Source organism: Aotus nancymaae, unplaced genomic scaffold (assembly GCF_030222135.1).
Source record: "Aotus nancymaae isolate 86718 unplaced genomic scaffold, 86718_ANA_hifiasm-v0.15.2.pri h1tg000117l, whole genome shotgun sequence".
NCBI lineage: Eukaryota > Metazoa > Chordata > Mammalia > Primates > Aotidae > Aotus > Aotus nancymaae.
The window spans coordinates 6,318,981-6,340,915 of record NW_026988532.1 but is presented as its reverse complement, the minus strand read 5'-3'; the positions used below and the strand labels follow the sequence as shown (position 1 = coordinate 6,340,915).

Sequence of the window (21,935 nt, the reverse complement as noted above, 5' to 3'; positions counted from 1 at the left end):
CCTGTTTGCACCACTTACTTAGAATAATTATTTAACCTCATGCTTCAGTTACTCTGCTGAGTAAGGATAAGACAGGACTGAGGATTATAAGACCCAACACAGTCCAAATTTTCAGTACAATGCATAACGCCATGTAAGTTCTTCGTAACTATCAGCTACAAATATTATTTGTAAAACAATAACACAAATTCAGTTCAACAAGCATGTAACTACTCCTATATGCATCACACCCTGCTCAGCACTATAAAAGCACTGTCTCCCATGATGGCTAAATAGAACATAATTCTGAGCCAGATAGTAGGCACATTGATGAGTATGCTCCCTAACACCTCATATAAGATTAGTCTTTCTAAACTTTGAAAGAACCCATATTGAGTGGTCCAGACATCAACAACCAACCTCAGATTAGCATATTGGCCACCAACTCATTTTCTCTGTGTCATGCACACATCCTCTTCTGTAACTTATGCAGACCACACACATTGGATTCTGTTCTCTCTTGAGAGAGTATGCAGATGGTCCACAATAGGAATGACCTCTGTCTACTCTGACCCACAAAGGAATCCAAAAATTTTGAATGTCATTTTCAAAAAGATTGAGGTCCTTTGATATAACCTTCATATGACCTACACGTCTCAGCTCTCCATATCTGGCAGATAATTTATAGTTTTACACATCCCACATTCATGTCTTCTGGCATCTAGGCACGCACTAAAATATCTTTCTTTGAAATATAGAATTCTTTTTCTAGAACAGTCTTTTAACTTTTCAGCAGGCTTCATATTCCTTACACTTGTCTAATCTTTTCTGCCAGTTTATAATTTCTTCCTTCATAAAAATCACTATAGAGGAACCATGACAACATTGCTGAAACACAAGATTAGTTTCCAGACCATGCTTAGAAATTGTTTGGAAGTGTATTTGATTTTGTCATTTTATCATTTCCAAGAAGGAAAGGGAGCAACAGGAAAGCAACACAACGTCACCTGTGATGGTGAAAAATTATTGTGCAGACATGACCTCATGATCACGTCAGCAGCTGGACTTCTCGATGGACATCAACTTTCTGAAACAAAAGGGCTATTTCTTTGCACTGGAGCAACACTTAGTTCAATTCTTCATTTAATATTTTAGAGTTAGCTTCATAGTAGGTCAAAGAGTGAAAACCAATTCTGGTTTCTTCCTCAGCTCACATCTTTAATTTTCATGGAATAGATACTATATGCATTTGTCTATTCCTAGCAAGATGAGAAAAAATTTACAACCTGCCGATCTCAGTAAATTCTTTTCAATAGTATGCTTATGAAACAAATTTCATCATTTTCTCCTTTTGTAAGAAAAGAAACTCTGAAATTTTTAAATGGTACACAAAAAACCAGCCTGCTCATTGATCTGGTGAATTAAAACCAAAGCAGATTTTATACCAGCAGTTTTATATAAGGAATATGTTTCAGGATTCAACTTTTTTCAAAGGGACTGATTCTAAGTGGAAAGGATGCATGCCTAAGAGTAAATGACAACTTTGCTAAGTTCTTATAATAGGAACAAAAGACAGAAGGAGGCACTCAGATGAATCTTTCCCAGACCCAAGATTATGTCTCTGCCACCAAAATCCAGTGCAGAAACACATAACATTTCCACAAAATGAAGAGTGTGGAAAAGTCTCTGAAATGATATCTGTTCTTATGGCAAAAAGGACATTCATATTTTGAACTGATTACATTGACAGAAAATTGAGTTTTTGTAAAAGGTCCAAATATTACATATATATAAATAAGTATTTAATTTATTTAAATTAAGTATTTAAATTTAAAAAAAGAAAGGCAAAAAGTACAAAGGAGTTAAAACTCTTACAGTTAGAAATAAAGAAATTTATAGTAGAATGATTTATAATCCTTTGTGTGTATACCCACTAATGAGATTGCTGGATCAAATGGTAGACTTGGTTCTAGATCCTTGAGGAATCGCCACACTGTCTTCCACAATGGTTGAAGTAATTTACACTCCCAATAGTGTAAAAGCATTCCTATTTCTCTACATCCTCTCCTGCATCTGTTGTTTCCTGACTTTTTAATGATTGCCATTCTAACTGGCAGGAGATGGTATCTCATTGTGGTATTGATTTGCATTTCTCTAATGACCGGTGATGATGAGCTTTTTTTCATGTTTGTTGGCTGCATAAGATACATGCACACATATGTTTATTGCAGCACTGTCCACAATAGCAAAGACTTGGAACCAACTCAAATGCCCATCAGTGATAGACTGGATAAAGAAAATGTAGCACATATATACCATGGAATACTATATAGCCATAAAAAACGATGAGTTCATGTCCTTTGAAGGGACATGGATGAAGCTGGAAACTATCATCCTCAGCAAACTAACAGGAACAGAAAACCAAACACCACATGTTCTCACTCATAAGGGAGTGTTGAATAATGAGAACACATGAACACAGGGAGGGGAACATCACACAGTGGGGCCTGTTGGGGGGTGGGGAGCTAGGGGAGGGACAGCATTAGGAGAAATACCTAATGTAGATGACAGGTTGATGGTTGCAGCAAATCACCATGGCATGTGTATACCTATGTAACAAACCTGCAAGTTCTGCACATGTATCCCAGAACTTAAAGTATAATAATAAAAAAAAAAAATTTAAATAGCTAAGAAACATATTAAAAATCAACCCTCTCAATAAATGCATCTTTAAAAAATGAAACACCATTTTTACCTTCAAATATGTCCCTATATCAATCTCAAATTTAAAAAATTATAACCTTAGGAAAACAGATAATGGAAATAAGATAATTTTGTCATTATTCTTTTGGTTAAACTCCGTATCTTCATTTATTTGCTAAGGCCTTATAGTAGAAGAAAATGTAAGAACATAATGTGTAGTATTGATGGGGATCTAATGACTAGCATATTTTCATAACATGCTGGTAGAAATATAAATTGTTAACTATCTTTCCGGTGGACAATTTGACACCACCAATCAAGAACCTTAAAGCGTAAAATCCAAAAAACCTAAATGCCTAGGAATAGAAGGCTGGCTGAAGGAATATTCATATGGGAGAATACTATTCAACAGTTTATCTCAAAACTTCATGTTGAATTTAAAAAAGGAAATTATACAATGTTTGGCACAGTATTTTTCTACTTATTCAAGTTTCAAAAACAATGCCACATATGGTTTGGGGATCATAATCAGTATATAATTTTCAATTCGTTGTTAAATAAGAGAAAAGAATATAATGGAAGAAAAAAATACCAGAGGCCACAACGCACAGGAAGTGCAAGCTCTGTTTTGTGAAGCTTTTGTTTTGGCTGTGTATGGGGATAAGTGTGTGTTTACTGTGTTCCGACATAAAATCTATTTCTCACTGTGGATCGATTTAAAGCAAATTTTAAAGCCACAGGTATAGTTTACAAGGTGTAATTTACTCATCTTCAGCTTATTGCTTCCAAAGAGATCTCCTGACTTCGCTTAACACCGTGTGGTCAAAGCTATTTTCCTTCTACCTCCAGAAGCACAGACAGAAGAGAGCAATGACCAGAGAGGGGGACGTGCCTGAGTATCCCGACTCCTCGTTCCGCATGAATGACATGGAGTGTACATTCAAGGGCAGTTCCATCCCTGACCACACAGGAATGTAGCTCTACCTTTTTAGCCTCAGTGAAATACAGTACAGTGAGCTCACCATCCTAAAAACATACACAACATGGAAATCATTTTGCCAAATCATTCTTTTAAAAAATGTACTACTGTTTTCCCACATTTACTTTTATCATTATCTATTCTTCAGAAATATTACTTTAATAGCTATACATATTCTATTATGTGGCTATACAGTATTTCATTTAATTGCCTTTCCACCTTGATATCTGGCTGTTATTTTCATTGTTTTTCCCAGTGGTTATAATGCTGTGTTAAACATGCACCAGGATAGTCTTCTTTATCTAAACAGATTCTTCTTTTCTCACATACCTAACCTCCCATATTTAATTAGAAATAGAAAATATTCCTCATAGATAGTCTAGAGAAACAGAGATTTCTGTATCTGAGTTCAGAGTAGATTTTGCCTCTACCATTTCTCTTTTGAAAGCATCATAAGCTGCCCAGGTACAGTAGCTAAATTTTGTTATTTTTCTCTTAATTTGTAGAGGAAAACATTAGATTTATGACCCATGTGTTTAGGAAATAGAAAACATTACAGTAATCAAATACAGTCATGTGTCACTTTACAACAGGAATACATTTTGAGAAATGTGTCATTAGGCGATCTTGTGTGAGCATCACAGAGTATACTGACACACATCTCGATGGTATAGCCCACTACACACACCTAGGCTACAAGCCTGTACGGCATGTCACTATACTGAATACTGTAGGCAACTGTACCACAGTGTTAAGTATTTATGAATCTAAATCTATCTAAACATAGAAAAAGTTACAGTAAAAATACAGCATTTTAATCTCATGAGACCACTGTAGTATAAATGGTTCCTCATTTACCAAAACATCATTATGTGGTCCATGACTTTATCATATTCAAATTAATTAATTAGCTAGAACAATGTCATCATTTATTTGCTGCCTAGGAGTTAGTTAAATGCTATGAGGAAATGCTATGAGGAATAAAAAATGATATAATATACAGTCTTGGTGAATTTCTACCATGCATTTTGCTAATGATAGGCTCGCTCACCTATCATCCCACTTAAAGAGTAGTTACCCACTTAAAGAGTCAGAGTACAGTAAACATATGAAACAAATGTGTATGTGGGTGTATAAATCAATGAGATCTAATGTGCTGAATGGTGCAGTACAGTCGAGTACACAGGCAGTGGTGGCTACTCTGCATGTCTAATTAGATACAGAGATGTACATAACTTATTCTTTTTATTAAACTCCATATCCTCATTTATTTGCTAAGGCCTCATAGTAGAAGAAAAGGTAAGAATATAATGTGCAGTATTGATGAGGATCTAATTCCTTGTCTAATAACCATCCAATAACATGGTTTCTCTCTCTAGGTATATGCACGTGTGTCTCTCTCTCTATATATAAATATATACCTTGTAAAAAGACACCCAGTCTTTTTGTTGTTTGAGACAGGGTCTTGCTCTGTTGCCTAGGCTGTTGTGCAGTGGTGTGATCTTGGCTCACTGTAGCCTTGACCTCCTGGGCTGTATATATGTGTGTGTGTGTGTGAGAGAGAGAGAGAGAGAGTGTGTGTGTGTGTATCGAGAGAGAGAGAGAGAGAGAGAGAGAGAGAGAGAGAGATTTAACAGAAGTTAAAAAGTCAAAAGGCTGATATAACCTGAAATTGGCAAGAAGTGTACAGAAAAATTAACATGAGCTAGACATTGAAAGATGGGTGGCATCAGAGTAAGCAGGGAAGAGCATGGACTATGCCAAACAAAAGTCATGTCTTTTGCTTGTCCTTGTAGAGACAGGAGGTAACATGAGGTGAGGGACTTCTTGGTGATAAAGCTAGTCCTCAAAATCAGAGGATCTGGAGACCAGCCTAAAGCCCATGTTAAACACAAAACAAAAGGCAAAGAAAAACAGAGCAAGCCTTCCAAAATTCTGGAGAATATACCCATGAGACTTCAAAACAGTACAGAGAGACAGGTGTCTTAGGACAATGCTTTTCACACTTTGCAAGTGATGCTCCTCTAGATTAAGAGCAGACAAGGTTATCTCCTGGGGGACTGAAGGAGGTAATAAAGAATTCCACCACAAAGCAGTCATTATTTTGAGGTCTCATGTTTCACCTTGAAAAATCTTGCATCTTTGCATTAGGTTAAATGTTTCCCCTAATCTGAATGTGAAATGGGAGTTCCAGGTAGATAAGCCATGTTTGTTTTACTCAACATACTCTGATATCTCTTAAATTCATATATATATATATATATATATATATATATATATATATATATATAACAATTTATATATATATATATAAAATTCAACCTGATAAATATATATCAGGTTATCATTTTGTTTCTCTTCCGTCCTGGCTGTATCTGCCAGATATAGGAAGACTACCATTAACCAGGCCACCAAGCAGTCACTAAAAAACTGTGCCACCATCTACTCCACCCAGTATTTTTCTTTTGAGACAGCATCTTGCTCTGTTGGCTAGGCTGTTGTGCAGTGGTGTGATCTTGGTTCACTGCAGCCTTGACCTCCTGGGCTCAAGAGATCCTCCCACCGCAGCCTCCCAAGTAGCTGGGACTACAGGTGCTTGTCTCCATGACTGGCTAATCTCCATGTTTTTTGTAGAGGCAGGGTTTCCTTATGTTGTTCAGGCTGATCTTGAACTCCTAGGCTCAAGACATCCACCCACTTCAGCCCCTCCAAGTGCTGGGATTACAGGCATCAGCCACCACACTCAGCCCACTCAGCCTTTTTTCCTCTCTTCTGACACTTTAATATTAGGCATTTGGCTCAGATAGTATTTTCCAGGTGGCCCTTTGACATGTTGCAAAACAATATTTCACCTTTAAATTCTGAGTGCTGGTCTTATTTCTCTGTTCTTCTACCCTCTGATTACGCACTACTTTGTGTTAATTTTGCTCAGAGCTCGACTTCCTTTGGCCTTAATGACCACAATGATTTGACTTTGGTTACCACCACCTCTAGGTTTTGCATGTGCTGAACGCTCTGTTCACATCACTCTGCACACAATAGTTTGCAGTAACGTTTGTGAGGCATTAGCTCAACCAAGAGCTATCTGGTTACGCACACTATCTGGGGCAATAAATGACATAAGGTGGTTTCAGGTTTTGTGACCTTTGCCATAATCTTCATCAGTTCCCTCCTGAGACCTTCCCAACAAGCCATGCATCTTCAAGCCAAATCCACTTGTCCCCTTCCAATCAGATTGCCAGCCATAGTCCCCTGGAGAGGCTATAGAGTCCTGATGAGAAGTAGTGGGCGATAAGCTGTATGCACCCAAATTCAAAAACAGGTAGAGTACTTTAGGCTTGATGCAGTAGATAATAAGGAGCTAACGTAGGCTCCTCAAAAAGGAAATACTTGATATAGTGATATATCAGAAAGACTGATTTCCTTGGAACTTAATTCATTCCAACCATGAGTTAAACTTTTCTAAGAAATAAGTCTAAATAATGAGCTAATAACAATGAAGTGTTAATAATTAAAGAACTGAAGGTTTTAAAAAATTCCATTTGGTATAATTAAGGGATAAATCAGTTCAAATGAAAGATGTCACTGTTATTAAAAATCATTCATTTATTGAATCATGTTTCATGTGAACAAAGTGTATTTTTAAGATTATTTGATTATTATATAAGTTAATGTCATTTCTAGTTTTTGGAAAATTGATATTAATTACATGTCCTCAAAAATGTAATTGAGTTTATCAAAGTAATTTCTCAAGGGCCACCTGACAGCCACCAGATGGCAACCTGAGCCAAAGGTAAGTCAGAACTTGAAGTTATAGATAGTCCTGAGACTACGAGTTACCAGTCACTCATTTCTCAGGGTTCCTTTAAAACCACAAAACACAAAGGCTTCTACCACTTCTGTAAATCCCATTTGAACATAATGAAACATGCTCTATCCACAGTGCTTACAATAATTAAAGTTTTTTTCATAATAGAAGTCTATCTAGAAATAGCACAATATGGAATGATCATTAATAGATCTGTTAAAGTACTTGAATAAATGCCTATCGAGAGCACAGGCACACATTAGTAAATTTCCCAAGGAAAATCCATTTTCATTTCCAATTCTGACATTTTATTTAGAAAAATTATGCCTTTTCTCTTAATTATTTCAGTAAACATAATGAGGTTATTGCTAACTATACCTCAGAGTATTTTATTTTCTCCAATTTTTTAGTAATATGAGTCTACTTGTAATTAAAGGCATGCTGCATTAATGATGCTGAGCATCTCCAAGGGAAACATTTAATGTCCACCTTATAATATTATGCCAAAATTACATGCACAGAAGACTTTTTAATAATCTTTGTTTCCTAATTTAGTTTTGATTGGCTCTGAAATCCATGGCAGCACTCAAGGGCTTCCATTTCCACAGTCATCAGCACTTCTGCGCCATAAATTGTACAAACGCACATGAGTTCTTCCGTCTGTAGGCTTCTTTTCAAAGCGTCTGTTTAACTTATCCCGAAAATTAGCTGCAGGCTAGAGAAAATTGCAGATAATTTTGCCATTTTTAAGCCACTGGGGTGTGAGGGAAGATATGACAGCTAAGTTTGTCTAAACACAAAGAACAAGTCATAGCTTTGTGTTGACACTTCAGCTTTACACATAGGTTCAGATCAACCTCTCTGCTCTTTATGCAAATTGAAACAAACTGTAGTCACTAGATGATCTGTGTTTCCCCACAAAGCTCTGCCACCTGAAGCTTTCAGTGTGGCTGAAAAGATAGGATCTATTCAAATGTGTTATCCCAGACTAAAAACAGGGTTAACCCCCATCTTCCCTTCAGATTCTTCCCCATTGATGAAAACGAGATTTTCTTTAGCCATCATCAACTCAAAAGGAATATATCAAATTAAAAAGAAAATGCATGGTTTTCAATATACACAATTTATGTATATATGTATATATGTACATATATATACATTCCCCTTCCTCATCCACTATGATTAATAGAAATGGCAGTGCTCTCCTGAAAAACTAATGTTTATAAATACTGGCACAATTAATATAGAACAATTTTAAAGTACTTGACATTGACGATTAATTAAGTATGGCATCCAGGTTAATAAGCAGAGATCTATTGTTAAATGGAATCCATATGCTCCTTTTTTTTCCTGACATTTTCCTCTATATTAAAACAAATACAACATTCGTGGACAGTCACTGGCATATAATGATGAGGCCAATGAAAAAAGCAGCAACATGGACTCTTAATGCAATGCCAAAGAACTTCAACTTTATATTAAAGAAATCGGTCCTAGGAATTACAGGTATTTCCCTGACCACATTTTCCCTCAGTGCTCAGAACAGCTATAGCCATGGCTAATAAGGGTGTCACTAGCTGAACAAGTGATTACTGAAACTATTTTGCGCGAACATTTACATATAGGGGCTAAGCAGTGGCTGTGCTTACGTGGCAGCTCCCCTGATGTAATAGGCCATAACGACTCTGAGGGAGCAGGTATGGATGCAAATGTCAAGGAAGGGAGAACACGTATGTCATAACACAAATGACTTTATGGATCCTTATTAGACCCTGGGCTAAGGAGTAGCTAAACAGGTTTGATATGACAGCATCCTGAAACAGTTTCCTAACCTTGTGTCAGGAATCCTTATACTACAGAGTTTTATGGAGCATCTAAAACTGCAGAGAGGAAGTGTTGCTATATTAGGCCATTACCATTGACACGGTATATGATATGCATACAAATAGTCCCAAGATGTATATTTAAAAGATAGATTACTAAATTTGTTATGCCAATCATATGCATATTAAGGAATACAATTAAGCACTGATAGGTAACGTTTCAGAAATCTTACATTCTCTCTTAGAAAACCATTCCATCCAATGACAAGTTTACATCCACCAAGGCTTCCAAATATCTGTATCACACTAAGATGCAGCCTTTTAAAGACTGTCCTGCAAAGTTTCACGTGAACATGCAAAGTATACACATTACTGCATTTGAGAAAGCTGAGGGATATTATTTTAATTCTTTTCTCCCATTTCTTAGCCAGTGGACTGAGAGGAATTGACTTGTTTAAATACCCTAGACCATGTCCCTCTGAAAGGCAGGCATGGGAAGATCTGTAACATGCCCTTTGCACTCATGATGGGAGAAAGAGGCATGCTGAAGACACCAAGTAAACCCTTCAACATGACAGACAGGAGCAGTGCTGAGCAAGCATTCTGTGGCCTCAGACTGAAATCAGGGAAGCTGCACCCACAAATCACACCTTGAAAACATCATACAGGGCCTATGAGAGGGAAAACAGCACCCTGAGAAAGAAAACTTACTATTTTACTTAGATCTGTAAATCATGAAACAATTCCAGAAGAGACATGTTGTTACAAGTGTCATGTAAACAATATACAGAGCTAGAGTGCTCTTAATAATATGAAGACTTGGTCCAGAACTCATCCTCTGCTGTAAGAAGCAGAAGACTACACAACCTTTCACCCAAACAGCAATCCAGATTTGTAATGAGATCTTATATTTGACCTTTTATGAGAAATTATTAAAGACCTCACATAAAGCCACCACAAATGTCTCTGCCCCTTTACAGATTTATTATGGTTTTGCTAATGTGTTTGAATAAACTCCTTCTCTGGAAGTCTCTGCTGTCCAAACTGCAACTTCTTTGCAAAACACATACCTGTTCCCAGAGAGACGGGTCCTCTCTTTGAAATATTTAATCTTTCAGGGCACTTTAGTCACAGTGACACCTAATAGCCAAGCTTTTTTTCTCACTCTCCACAAAATCAGGTTTAGACTATAATTCAAACCAGTCCCCAAAGGCACTTCTGAAAAATGGCAAGCCCTTAGCTTTCAGGTGAAAACACTCTTTATTGCTCAAAATTGTTTCCTGCTACAAAACCTTTTTTTATAGTGCTAGGTCTAAGATGATCTTATGCTAATTTAACTCACTGGGGACTGTGAACAGATGCTACTTTGATTAATAGTTTCACTATCCTGAAAATGCCAGGCCAGGTTCAAGATAATACAGTCAGGTAAGAATACTATTAAAATCTGCCATACAATTATATCTGTTATGTGGAGACAAAATGGGATCGCAGTTCTTGTATCAAATAAAAACCACTTATAATAAAAAACAACATAAACCAAATGAACTCACCATCTGAACTCTTCAGCACATTAATGTATACCATTTTAATCACCAGCCTCTTTACTGATACTTAGAGGAATATTGTCAGCTATGTCTTTTGTAAAAATTCAATGTGTTGCCCCAATGTTACCTTTCAAATGGTATTTAACTTTCTATGAAGAAAAAAAGACTTACATAAGCCATGAGAACAATGAATTCTATAACTTTGCCAATCAAAAGAAAAGTATCTGAATTTACATATGCTGAGCCTTTACTTTTTAGCACACAAGTTTTCTATGTTCCAAAAGTCATCTTTAAAATATATATAGAAAACTATGACCTTGAAAGTGAGGGGAGTTGGCAAATAAGATTTTTCTGGAAAAACTTCTCACAAGGCTTTAGTCTCTCACTCCTGTACCTTTTTTTCTTGCTGGTCTCCTAACCAAGGACTCCCAAATCATAGCAGCTTTCTGATGGAGATAATTGTGAGATCTAGTATCTCCTTGAACTATGGAATTTAGGACCGGCCTTATATACACATGTGAAGAAACATTTGTGTTTTGAAAGTTGGTTTGCCAATGCATTTTATCCTTAACATGACAGATATGACCTCATCATATTTCTAACCTCCAATCTAAAATTTAACCTTCAACTGGACTTTTTCTTTTATAATATGTGTTATAGTGTACCTGCCTTAGTAAAACTACTGGTTTTCAGGGAAGCAGAAAGTAAGTTCCTTCCAGGGCATCAATCACACTGTGCAAATTATAATTCTAGGCAGTGTAAGCCTCCGCTGAGAAAGAAACTAGCCTGTTAACACAAATCTGCCACCTACAGATTCAACTTATTGCATGAATTGTCTTCACACTCACCACATTTGTATGCATATGGGATTAGACCCTATTTATATGAAATATTTTATGCAAAAGGGTTACCTCACCATTGCACAGAATGTCTCGGGAGGGTCTCCACAGGTAATATCCGGAGGATCGAGTTTCACTTTCAGATATTTTGTCATGTCTGTGGATTCCGGCTGGCAGGCCATGTAATCCCAAACTTTCCCTTCTTCTGTGTAAATCTGAGTCTTACACACATCATAATGTCCCCATACCAAAGGGTAGGGCTGCATCACTGAGGACACTGTAACCCAAAGGGCATGAATCGACAGGAATCTTGACAAATACATCTCTAAATTCTTTGTAATCTTCTTGGAAACCAAAGCAGAGCTTGCTTTATGATCTGCAATCTTTGTCTATTTTACATATATATACATATATGTATATATGTATCTGGGTAGGTAGGTCTGTATATTAAAAAAAAAACAAAAAACGAGGATGGGACCTCAAAGCAGATTCCAAAACCAAATATGAAGAGTTAAGATACTGTGCGTATTCAGGTATATTGAGGACTTTGGTGGAAGCCTAACATACTTGCGTGTTAGGCGTTAACAACTTGCAGCTTTCTTTGTCCTAGAACATATCTATTAGACTCAGGTCTAGTTTGGTTTTTGTAAACGATGTCCAATTGCAGATAAAAATTAAGCAAACTGATGGCTCTCCCGTCGTACATCCGATAACCCTGAGTGGTCCTCAATGTTCACAGCTCACAAGGGATGCTCAGGCAGGCTGAAATATCAGTATCTGAAGCAAAAGGATGAGTGTCTATAGCCTGATGTCTGTTTCCCATCAATCATTCTTTTCTTCCGGCACCAACACCCTTTTAGAAACAATAAGAGTAAGAGTTATTGTCCCAGAATCAGTGTATTACAAAATGTACAATATGTTGACATTTTGGAGGTCTGATGCAATACAAAGCAAATTGGTGTAATGCGGATAACCTTTACTCAGCTGCTTTGCTAGAATGAGCAGACCACGGAAATCATTCACATAGGGGGGAATTTCGATATGAAGGATTTAACTCTTCCATAACAAAGACAGACACGTGTGTTCCAGGTGAGTTACAGGTTTTCACTTCAAAAATTATATTTCCATCTTGACAAAACTGAGAGCAAGCAGCTAGATTTAAACATTTCTCATATATTGCAATGCTAGAAAATCTTCCAAGAGAACCATGGGGTAAATGAGCGCTTTTATAACGGTGACAAAGAAATGACAACTACTTATATCCCTTTTGTTTCTTGGCAAAGAGACCCTAAAAACCTCCAAACTCCTTGTACATCTCTTAGCTTTTGTTTGCTGGAGTGAAAATCAGCCTTGTTGGCATGAGCCAATCCCTGCGGATTTGTTCATTATATTTGAAGAATTTAGCATCTTTTGTTTAGCTGCATTTAGTACTAAAGATAACTTGGCTCTCCGAAAAAAATATTCAAAAATAAAACCAAAGGAGCAAAATTTCCTTTCATAAGAATTTTCTATATTTTTATATCTTTTTATAGCCATTACATCTGCATTTGCCGTTACTTTCTCTAAAGAAGAGAATTTGTCCCAAAGGCGAATATTATAAGCTGCTTTAAAACTAAAAGCTCTGTAGTAAAACGCACAATTTAAAATGCACATATAAAAATAGCCGAGGGTGAGTTAACAGGCCATGAAACAGAATAATATGGCACTAATTCTAAGAGAAAATAAAAATTACTATGTAAAAGTACTTTTGTTAACTGATAATGCACCCTACATAACTCTGGCTAAAAGTCATCGGTGAGTTTAACTGGCCCCTTTTCTGTTTAGAGATCACTATCCAAATCTAAACAAAAGCTAATATTTGAGAACCAGGTATTAAAAAGTATATTTTCTTAATTAGATTATTCATATTTATAGTCTAAAAATTAATTGATTTTTAAGCAATTAGAAAAGGATTTTTAAAAAGCCTACAGTTTTGGAAAATTCTATTTTAGACCCTTCAATTCACATTAAACAGTTGAAATATGGAAGTTCACTATCTTCAAACAATCTTATAAAGGGAATTCATTATATTTAAATAATGTACCATCTTAAAATGAACTAAGCCACAGAGACTATGAAATGCCAACAGATGGTTGAATTGTGTTTCCATAGCAAAGTAATTTATAATAATTGCTTTATGGATGCAAGTGCAATTTTCATTATATTCAATTCATAAAATGTTATCATACAGCTGCAATTTGTGATATTTTCTATTAGAAAAAGTGTTGAATATTTGAGTTCCTATGAAGCAGTAATTAGTAGTTTGTCTAAACATGTATAAACTACAGATTTGAATCAGCCTCTTCCTTGTAACCTAAAGACTATACTGTGTAAAGCACATTTTGAAATCTTAAGCTAAAAAGAATAAAATCAGAGAAGCATGTGTTGTGGCTACTACAGCCTTCTGCTTTTCTTCAGATTCGTTAGTAATTTTAAGTGCATATTTTCAGACACATCCAACAATTTGACAATTAATAATCTGAGAAGGTGTTAAAATGATACAAATCTACATTTTTGAGATAGATTCTTCAACTGTGTTTGCTACTTTTTAAAAGAGGAAACAAATACTTTCCAAGAAGTAGGGGGAACGTAGGCATTACAACAGAAGCAGTGTAAAATCTACTAGGTCAGAAATTATTACCTTTAATTCTTAGTTTCAAATACATAGCAATTGATTTATCAAGAATGATATAATCTTGAAGACCTGGAATTGACTGTTTCGAGTTTGAATGGAGTGAGCATTGTGTGTTTATTTTTAACGTTATTTTCAAAACACCATTTTAAATATATATTTGAATGCTTCCTGAGATTAGTCTTCACTATCTATTTTAACCAATAAATGATATTCTCCTCATGCATTTATTCTCAGTTACGCTCTCCTCAACCACATTTCGCATTACTGCAACCACAAAACAAAAGGTGACCATACGTTTGTACATGAAAAATTTGAATGCTCAGGAAATGTATGTGAACCCTTTGCTACCTCCTGACACAATAGCAATCCCAATATAACGAATTCTCATTAAAGTATACCAGAATTATAATGATGGTCATTACACAGAATTATGGACTACACCATTGATCGAATTTAGAGAACTGACAAGGAAAAATGCAGAGGAGTGCAAGATATTTGAATATTAGGCAGTTGCAGGACTGTGCAACAGACATTCTTGACAAGAAGCAGCCAATTATAGCTTAAATTTCTGGCACATAACCAGTTGTGATTAATAGTTTTCCATTACATTACAGACATATTATTAATGTATTAAAAATGTCAAGCTTTGGCAAGCACTAATATGGCATGGCTCAGTTAGTCTGCAGAGTTTACATTTAATGAGCTCCCATTGACACAGAAAAAGATATTGACCACGGCATATTACAGATCAGGAGCCGAGGGACACTAAGCTGTTATTTAACATAATTATTTGATTTCATTCTAATTTTTATATTTGTATTATCATTATGTATCATGCATTTCAGGGTCTTTTTACTTTTCAGTGTCACATACACTTCAAAGGATATCCTCTTAACTTCAAATTAAATCTATGAACTTCCATGACACACAATGGAAAAGTAGCCTCTGAAAATCACGAATTTGTTATTAAAGTATAATTATGGAGTTTTCAAAGAAAATACAATGATGTAAAAATAGATTATTTACACCTTAACCTCAACTACTTAATGGCACTGTGTCTATCTGCTGTGCTTTCAAACAGGTTAAAATTATCAATAGCTTCTTAAAAGCTAAGTCATCACAGCAAATAGCTAGGCAAACCGATTATGAGAAGGACAGTGAATAACGTATTTGGGGACTTAATATACTAAACCTATCCCTTCTGGCCCACAACTGAACTAATTGTGAAGTGATATATGGCCTTTGAATTTGTCTCAGGTGTCCATATCACCTAAATAAGAGCAGATTCAGTAGAGCTCTGGGCAGCTCCAGTTCTAGCTCCTCACTTTGTAAACCTTGGGAACTCACTGTAATCAAATAATGCTATCACCTCTACTTGGGATCTAAAGTACTGAGAAGTCCTCTTTGATAAGAACACCTATTAACAGGTTGTGAGTACCCCATAGACCTCTGGTGTATGAATTTTCAGAACCAATGAAAAAAGATAAAATTATGTCATGGTCCTCAAGTTGATAGATGTTATTGATCCGGAATAAAATGGGCTATAAAATGGCTTTGCACACATAGAACATGTATTTGTCCAGCATTCTGCAGCTAATTCCCTTCCACCTTGGATTAATTTTGCAGAAACCATTTTCACAGGCCCATTCTCTCATCAGAAAAAAAGCCTCCCAAAATATTACATGGAAGTAATAATGATTAATATTATAAGCAATTATATTCCAAAAGCAATTGCCAGTTTCATCAACGGAGAGGAAGACATTCTCAGTAAATCTCCTAATCTAGCTGGTTTTCAGCATTCATTTTAGCATATAATCTTACTAGCAGGTGGGAATGGTAGCAATAGGCTATTTATTTCATAAATATTCAGCTTTGCAGGGGGACTTGAAATAGATAACTATTGACTCATTCCTTATTGACATTAAGAATTTTATAAATATGCATGTTTCTGAATGGGAAGGAACAAAAGGAAAATTAACTATATAGATCACTGAGTGAAAATATAAAAAGAGAGAGATATACAAATCCTATAACCTATCAAAATTAACAGCTTCCAGCAGTCATAATAAGATTTATTACATAAGATATTTTAACATGTATTCAATGTTCTTTGCACTTACTTATTTATTCTGAGGAAAGCATTTTCCAGTCATCTTAATGGAAAACATATGCTTCTGTCCTTTTGTTAACTGTCTCTCAAAATATAAGGAATTTAACATGTACTGCAACATTATTGGCATAGCTTACTCACACTTGATTGGGTATCATGAGCAACTGCCTATCATGAGATTCTTAATAAACCCAAATAACACACCTTGAAAGATCTCTATTTTCATTGAGAGAAGACTGATTGGAGAAATTAAATAGCACATATTTTTCAGGATGATTGAGGATGGGATAATACACAAAACAATTTCAGAATCAGTGAAGCCTAAAAGAAATCTAGAGTTTAATTACCACATGAACAACAAATACTTAATTCTCATGCAGGGCAGTTCAGAGATCTAAGGTCTCAAACATATATATGAGAAAATCTACACCCACCTGAAGTTTTGAAACACAACTCTGGATTATTTTTTAAAGTATGCTAAATCTCATACTAACCCAAGACTTTACTATTATAATCTCTTATATTATACAATATAATTCACACACATATATTTCAATGTTAACATATAATTGGTTTTCCAAGTTGAATCCAATTTTCTTTTTTCCAAGTGACTTGGTGCTTTTGTAACTAAAACTCTCCAAATTTTTATGACACTTAGAAAACCTATCAAGTAAATGTGTAATGGTTTAACTTTTTAAACAAATTACCTGATATTTTTCATAATAATAATGAAAGCAAAGACAGGTATTTGCACCACTTGCAAATACACAAAAGGAAATTGCAAAATACATTAGCTTCCTCCTAAAAAGGCTAACCTGAATCATTTTAACACACATACCCAGTGAAAGTATGTGTGCTACTTTCACTGGGTAACACACATACTTTTGTTTTTGTCAAACCAAAAACATTCACAGGAAAACAGCTTTATGTTCAAATAAACTGTTTCCACACAAAAATTTTTAAGATTATCCCTCTTAAATTCCACAATAGGAAATATCACCAAATTAATAGTACAGTATATTAAATCCTGAATGCCTTCATGGTGGTCTTCAGTGGTGAAATATATCTCATTTCACGGCATCCAGAAAAGAAAATATATCCCTGGAACAACATTACATGTGAAATACTTGATGCACGTTTTTCCTTGCATGTTGATCCACATGCAGAGATCCAAATTTTATCTTAATGAAAAACTGAAAGTTGCTTATCTTCAAAAAGAATCTTGAACAGTTACTGAGCTGCTATTCCTTTGCCAAAGAGAAAGGGAGGCAGGTAAGGCATTCAAAGTGACACAGTTCAAAATACTTAATGAAATGTGGAGCTGCTAATTCCCTCGCTAGAGATGCTCCTTAAAGGACAAACAAAACAGAAAAGTCTCCCCTGAAAAAAAAATTTTTTTGAAAACTTTCCAACAAGCTTAACCACTAAGCATATCTGAATAAATGATTTTAATGTAAGATCTTTCTGTTTTTTTTTCATTTCTGTAAGATAAAAAAAAAACTTTTAGTATTTTCAGTCATAAAATAGGGCCTTATTTCTAGAGCAAATCTACTGCCAGATTCACCATATGTTTAGTGGAGTTCTGAATCTTACTCAGAATTTTCCATTGCAAAGATTGACAATTTGTTATGAGAAGGAGTGGCTCCATTATTCCCTGTATGAAGAGAAGAATGGGGGAGAGAGGAGGACCCTCTACTCACTGGAAATCTGCACCTGATGCAATGATAGGAACTCAACCTGCGACTTTTCCAATAACGTTGCTTTAAAATCCCCGCTAGGAATTTTCTTCCCTTGCCCTGTTAAGATGACAGCCTACTTTTAAGTGGATTTTTGAAGGAAGTAAAAAAAAAAAAAAAAAAAGTCCCCGGGTGAAGTTACTAAAATAAACAGTAGAGGGCGCAGTTTCTTTTTAGATCTAAGTTTTTCCTTGTATGAATCACTTAATTGGTTATTTTAGGCCCAATAACATTCAGTATTATTTGTATTATATATAGATATCCAGATCCATACAGGAGAGCAATTCAATGTCCCCAGCCGAATCCATCAACCGATTAATATGATGCCAGTAAAGAATCTGAGAAAATATTCCAAACAGCATCCCTACCCCAAGTCTCCCTCTTTCAATTTCCCTTTCTCCCCAGCTGTACAACATGGGATAGTAATGCTTTAATCTCGCATCAATAAAGGAGATTAAAAGAAGGGATTTCAAAAGCTCTCGGTGTGGCCACCACATCCCCAGAGCCGGCAACAGGGCAAGTGTTTTGTTGTTGTTGTTGTTGTTTTGTTTTGCTTTTCCCCCAACAAATATGATTGGCAAAAGAAGGAAAAAATAATGATAACCCTCCTGAGCGATGTGTGTGGCCAGGTGTGCGAGAGAGAGGGAGAGCGCGGGGCGCCTCCTCAGTCCGCGGATGGAGGCTCCGACCCTGCGCCTGGGCTCGGGACACAACAGGCGACGCATCACCAGCCCGGGGCGCACCCCCGGGAAGACTCGCGTGTGGGTGTGAGCGTGTGCCGGTGTGTGTGCGCGCAGGGCGCCGCGCGCTGCCTCCTCGGGGCGCTTTACAAAGTTCCTCGCCCACCCAGAGCTTTCCCTCCCGCCTGTGGATCGCGGGGGGTGGGGGGGCGGGGGGTGGGGAAACCCGGGGGAGAGGGGCACGGGCGAGAGGAGCGGGTCGCAGAAGGAGAGGCGCGCCGCGGGCACTTACCGTGTGGCTCGTTTGCCCTTGCGCCGGGCGGGAGCCGAGCCGACGGCGCGGGGCGGCGGCCCTGCCCAGCCAGCCTGGTCCGCCTAGGGCGGCGGCCGCAGCACCCGAGCCCGCGGGCGGCGCACGGGCGGGCGGCGGCAGCTCCCGCGGAGCCTCCTCCCGGGCGCGGGAGCGGGCGGAGAAGGAGGGGTGGGCGTGAGGACCCGAGCCGCCGCCGCCACCGCCACCGCCACCGCCGCAGTCCCGATCGCTTCCTGCCACCGGCAGGAGAGGACCCCGAGGACCGAGAACCCCGCGCCGGCCCGCCACTCCCTGCCGCTTAATTACCTTCGCCTGGGCCCCGCGGGGAGCCTCCTGCACGTCGCCCCCTCTCGGAGCCGGCACCCAGAGGGGGAATTCCTTCCCGTTGACGTCCTCTTCCGAAATGCAAAAGATCAGTGACTTTGACAGGTAGATGAGGGGGAGGGAGTAAGGGTGGGCGGAGAGGAAGAGAGGATGAGAAAGGTGCCTCTCCCTCCAAAAATATAGTGATATTAATAATGAGATCGCAGCCTTCGGAGGTCGTGCCAGCCCAGTCCCCTGCTCGCCGGCTCTCCTCCGCGCCTCCTCGCGCCGCTGCCTCTGACACTTCTCGCCTTAAACTTTTACTGAGGGATATTTTTTCTTTTTTCTATTTCTATTTCTTTCTCTATCTTTTTTTTTTTCCTTTTTTGTTTTTTTCAAGCCGCAGGACGATTTTCTGGTTCCCGGGGATCAGAACCAGCGGCCAGGCGGTTCTATGCCGCTCTGCACCGCTTTCATTTTATTTCAGATGAAGACGTTGAGCTTAGTCAGAAGGGGCATAAATCAGGACAATTAGCATTGGCGCCAAGAAGATCCTCTAGTACCAATTTCTCCCGGGCTTCCTTCGTGCATACCTCCACTCAAGTCAGAAATGTCACTGCACATAGCGCTGATGGCTGCGAGACGCGACGCACCCAAAGTCCGTTTGATGAAATATACATGGCCCACGACGCTTCTGGATTGCGGCTCCCGGGCTCCCCGCCCCCGCCCGCGGCGCCCGGCCGGGACCCGGCTCCGAGCGGGCGGCAAGCTCCCGGCAAACTTAGGGGCCAGTGCCAATTACAGAGTGAGCGCGAGGGCCGGTACGGGGAGCGGCGAAGAAGCGAGCCCGGGGAAGCCGCAGCCCTCGGAGGGGTGGCACGTACGTTTCACTTAAAAAGCAGATCTTCTTCTGCAACTGCCAGCAAGTGGAAGGATAGCAAACCTTACACTACCTCGAGACCTGGGCGCTCCGAGCGGTCCTAACTCCGTCCCGCTCGCTGTTGCTGCCGCTGCTGCTGCTCCGGCCACAGCTGCTGCCGCTCCACGACCTCGGGACGCTGAGGCAACAGGACCCCCTCCCCCTGCTTCCCATCCCCCGCGTTCCTCCACAGAAGTGCAGTTTCCAGTAACTCCTCGGGTACCTCCCACTTCTGCCCCCGTCCATCTCACCCCTCTCTCTTCTGTCCCCTCCCCAAACTGTTCCCAAGCCCACCCCTCGCCACAAAGTGATCACAGAGGTGTTTTTCAATCAGCACTTCCTTTGCCCAGAGGCCCCTACAGCCCTAGACTCGAACCTCCTCCTTTAGAAATTGATTTCCCTTTAGAAAGTTGAAGTTCAAGGGAGAGCTGTGCATTTCAGGCTTCCTTGCCTTTCCTAAGAGAAAGACGAATGCCTGATGCTCCAAGCCTTCGTTCCCCACCAAGGTGGGCTCAGACTCACGTGGGATCACTCTCAGCTGCACATTAACGTCAAACAAAAACAAATGTGAACTTAGATAAGCTAGGGAGACTTTCATTAGAAAAAAAGCCTATTGCAACAGGGAAAACGCTCTGATCTCAGAAACCCGCAATCCTCTCAAAACTAAACAGGAATCAGCCTTTTTTTTTTCTGTATAAAAAGGGGAGCAATAAAGAAAGCAGAGTAGATGGGGAAGGGAAACACCTCACTGCATGACCCTCATGGTTGGACAATAGATGGGTCTCTGTGGTCCAAGAATTTGGAAGATAAGCTAACAAAGGTGAATGTTTTCACGTTTTAGTTCTTGCTGAGATTTGGGGGAGCAAGCTAAAGTCCAAAAACCTGCAGGAAAGAAGCCTGACTCCTGTTTGGTCAAAGCAAAGTGGAGGGAAAGAAATGGGCAATTCTGAACACTTAGTCACTCTGTGTCCCACAATTAAGGCAGGAGGCTGAGTAGTTAGGTCATTTTTCTGTTATGACTAGAGGTGGTGTGGTAAAAGGATGTATGGGGGAGAAGGTTGTTGAGTTGAACCTATAACCAGGCCATCCTTGGCCCTGGGCAGCCAGGAAGTGGTCAGGGATTTCAGGCACCCCAGGCCTTCCCTCTAATACCTAAGAGTCCATAATGAGTCCTTCCTCTGAATCTCAGTGCAGGAATCTGGGATTTCTGTGCTTTCCTCTTCCCTACCTTTGTCCTGTAGTGCTGACATTGCAACAAGGAGTTACCTGCAGGGCTGAAACTCCTAGCAGGGGTTCTTAGTGGCCAAGTCTGGCTCTTCCCCCTGTCTCTGGCCATGCTCCTCCAGGTTTAAAACATACTGCTTATACGGAGATGTTACTCACAAACTAATCCTCCTTCACAGGCCCTTACAGCCCAGTTCTTTCTATGGGAGCCTTTGGCGACAGGATATAAGAAACAATACCGAGTGACCTTCTTACTTCTCATTAACTCGTCCTGGATCCTGAAATACAGACAGTTCTCAGA

General features: G+C 38.7%; 1 protein-coding gene across 6 annotated transcripts in view; it reads right to left on the bottom strand.

Annotated features, from left to right (window-relative positions):
- The window catches only part of NTNG1 (netrin G1), a 357,410-nt gene extending 337,267 nt beyond the window's left edge, over positions 1–20,143 (bottom strand). For 5 of the 6 annotated variants that reach the window (XM_021667520.2, XM_064371094.1, XM_021667519.2 and 2 more), the window contains exons 1-2: positions 19,495–20,143; positions 11,753–12,528 (exon numbers count right to left, since the gene is read on the bottom strand). In XM_021667520.2, coding sequence (XP_021523195.1) covers positions 11,753–11,998 — 246 coding nt within the window. In that variant the 5' untranslated portion in view covers positions 11,999–12,528; positions 19,495–20,143. Of the gene's footprint in view, positions 1–11,752; positions 12,529–16,469; positions 16,518–19,494 lie in introns of those variants that run through there. The other variant, XM_012466321.3, reaches the window with a different exon arrangement.
- Between the last annotated feature and the right edge of the window lie 1,792 nt (positions 20,144–21,935).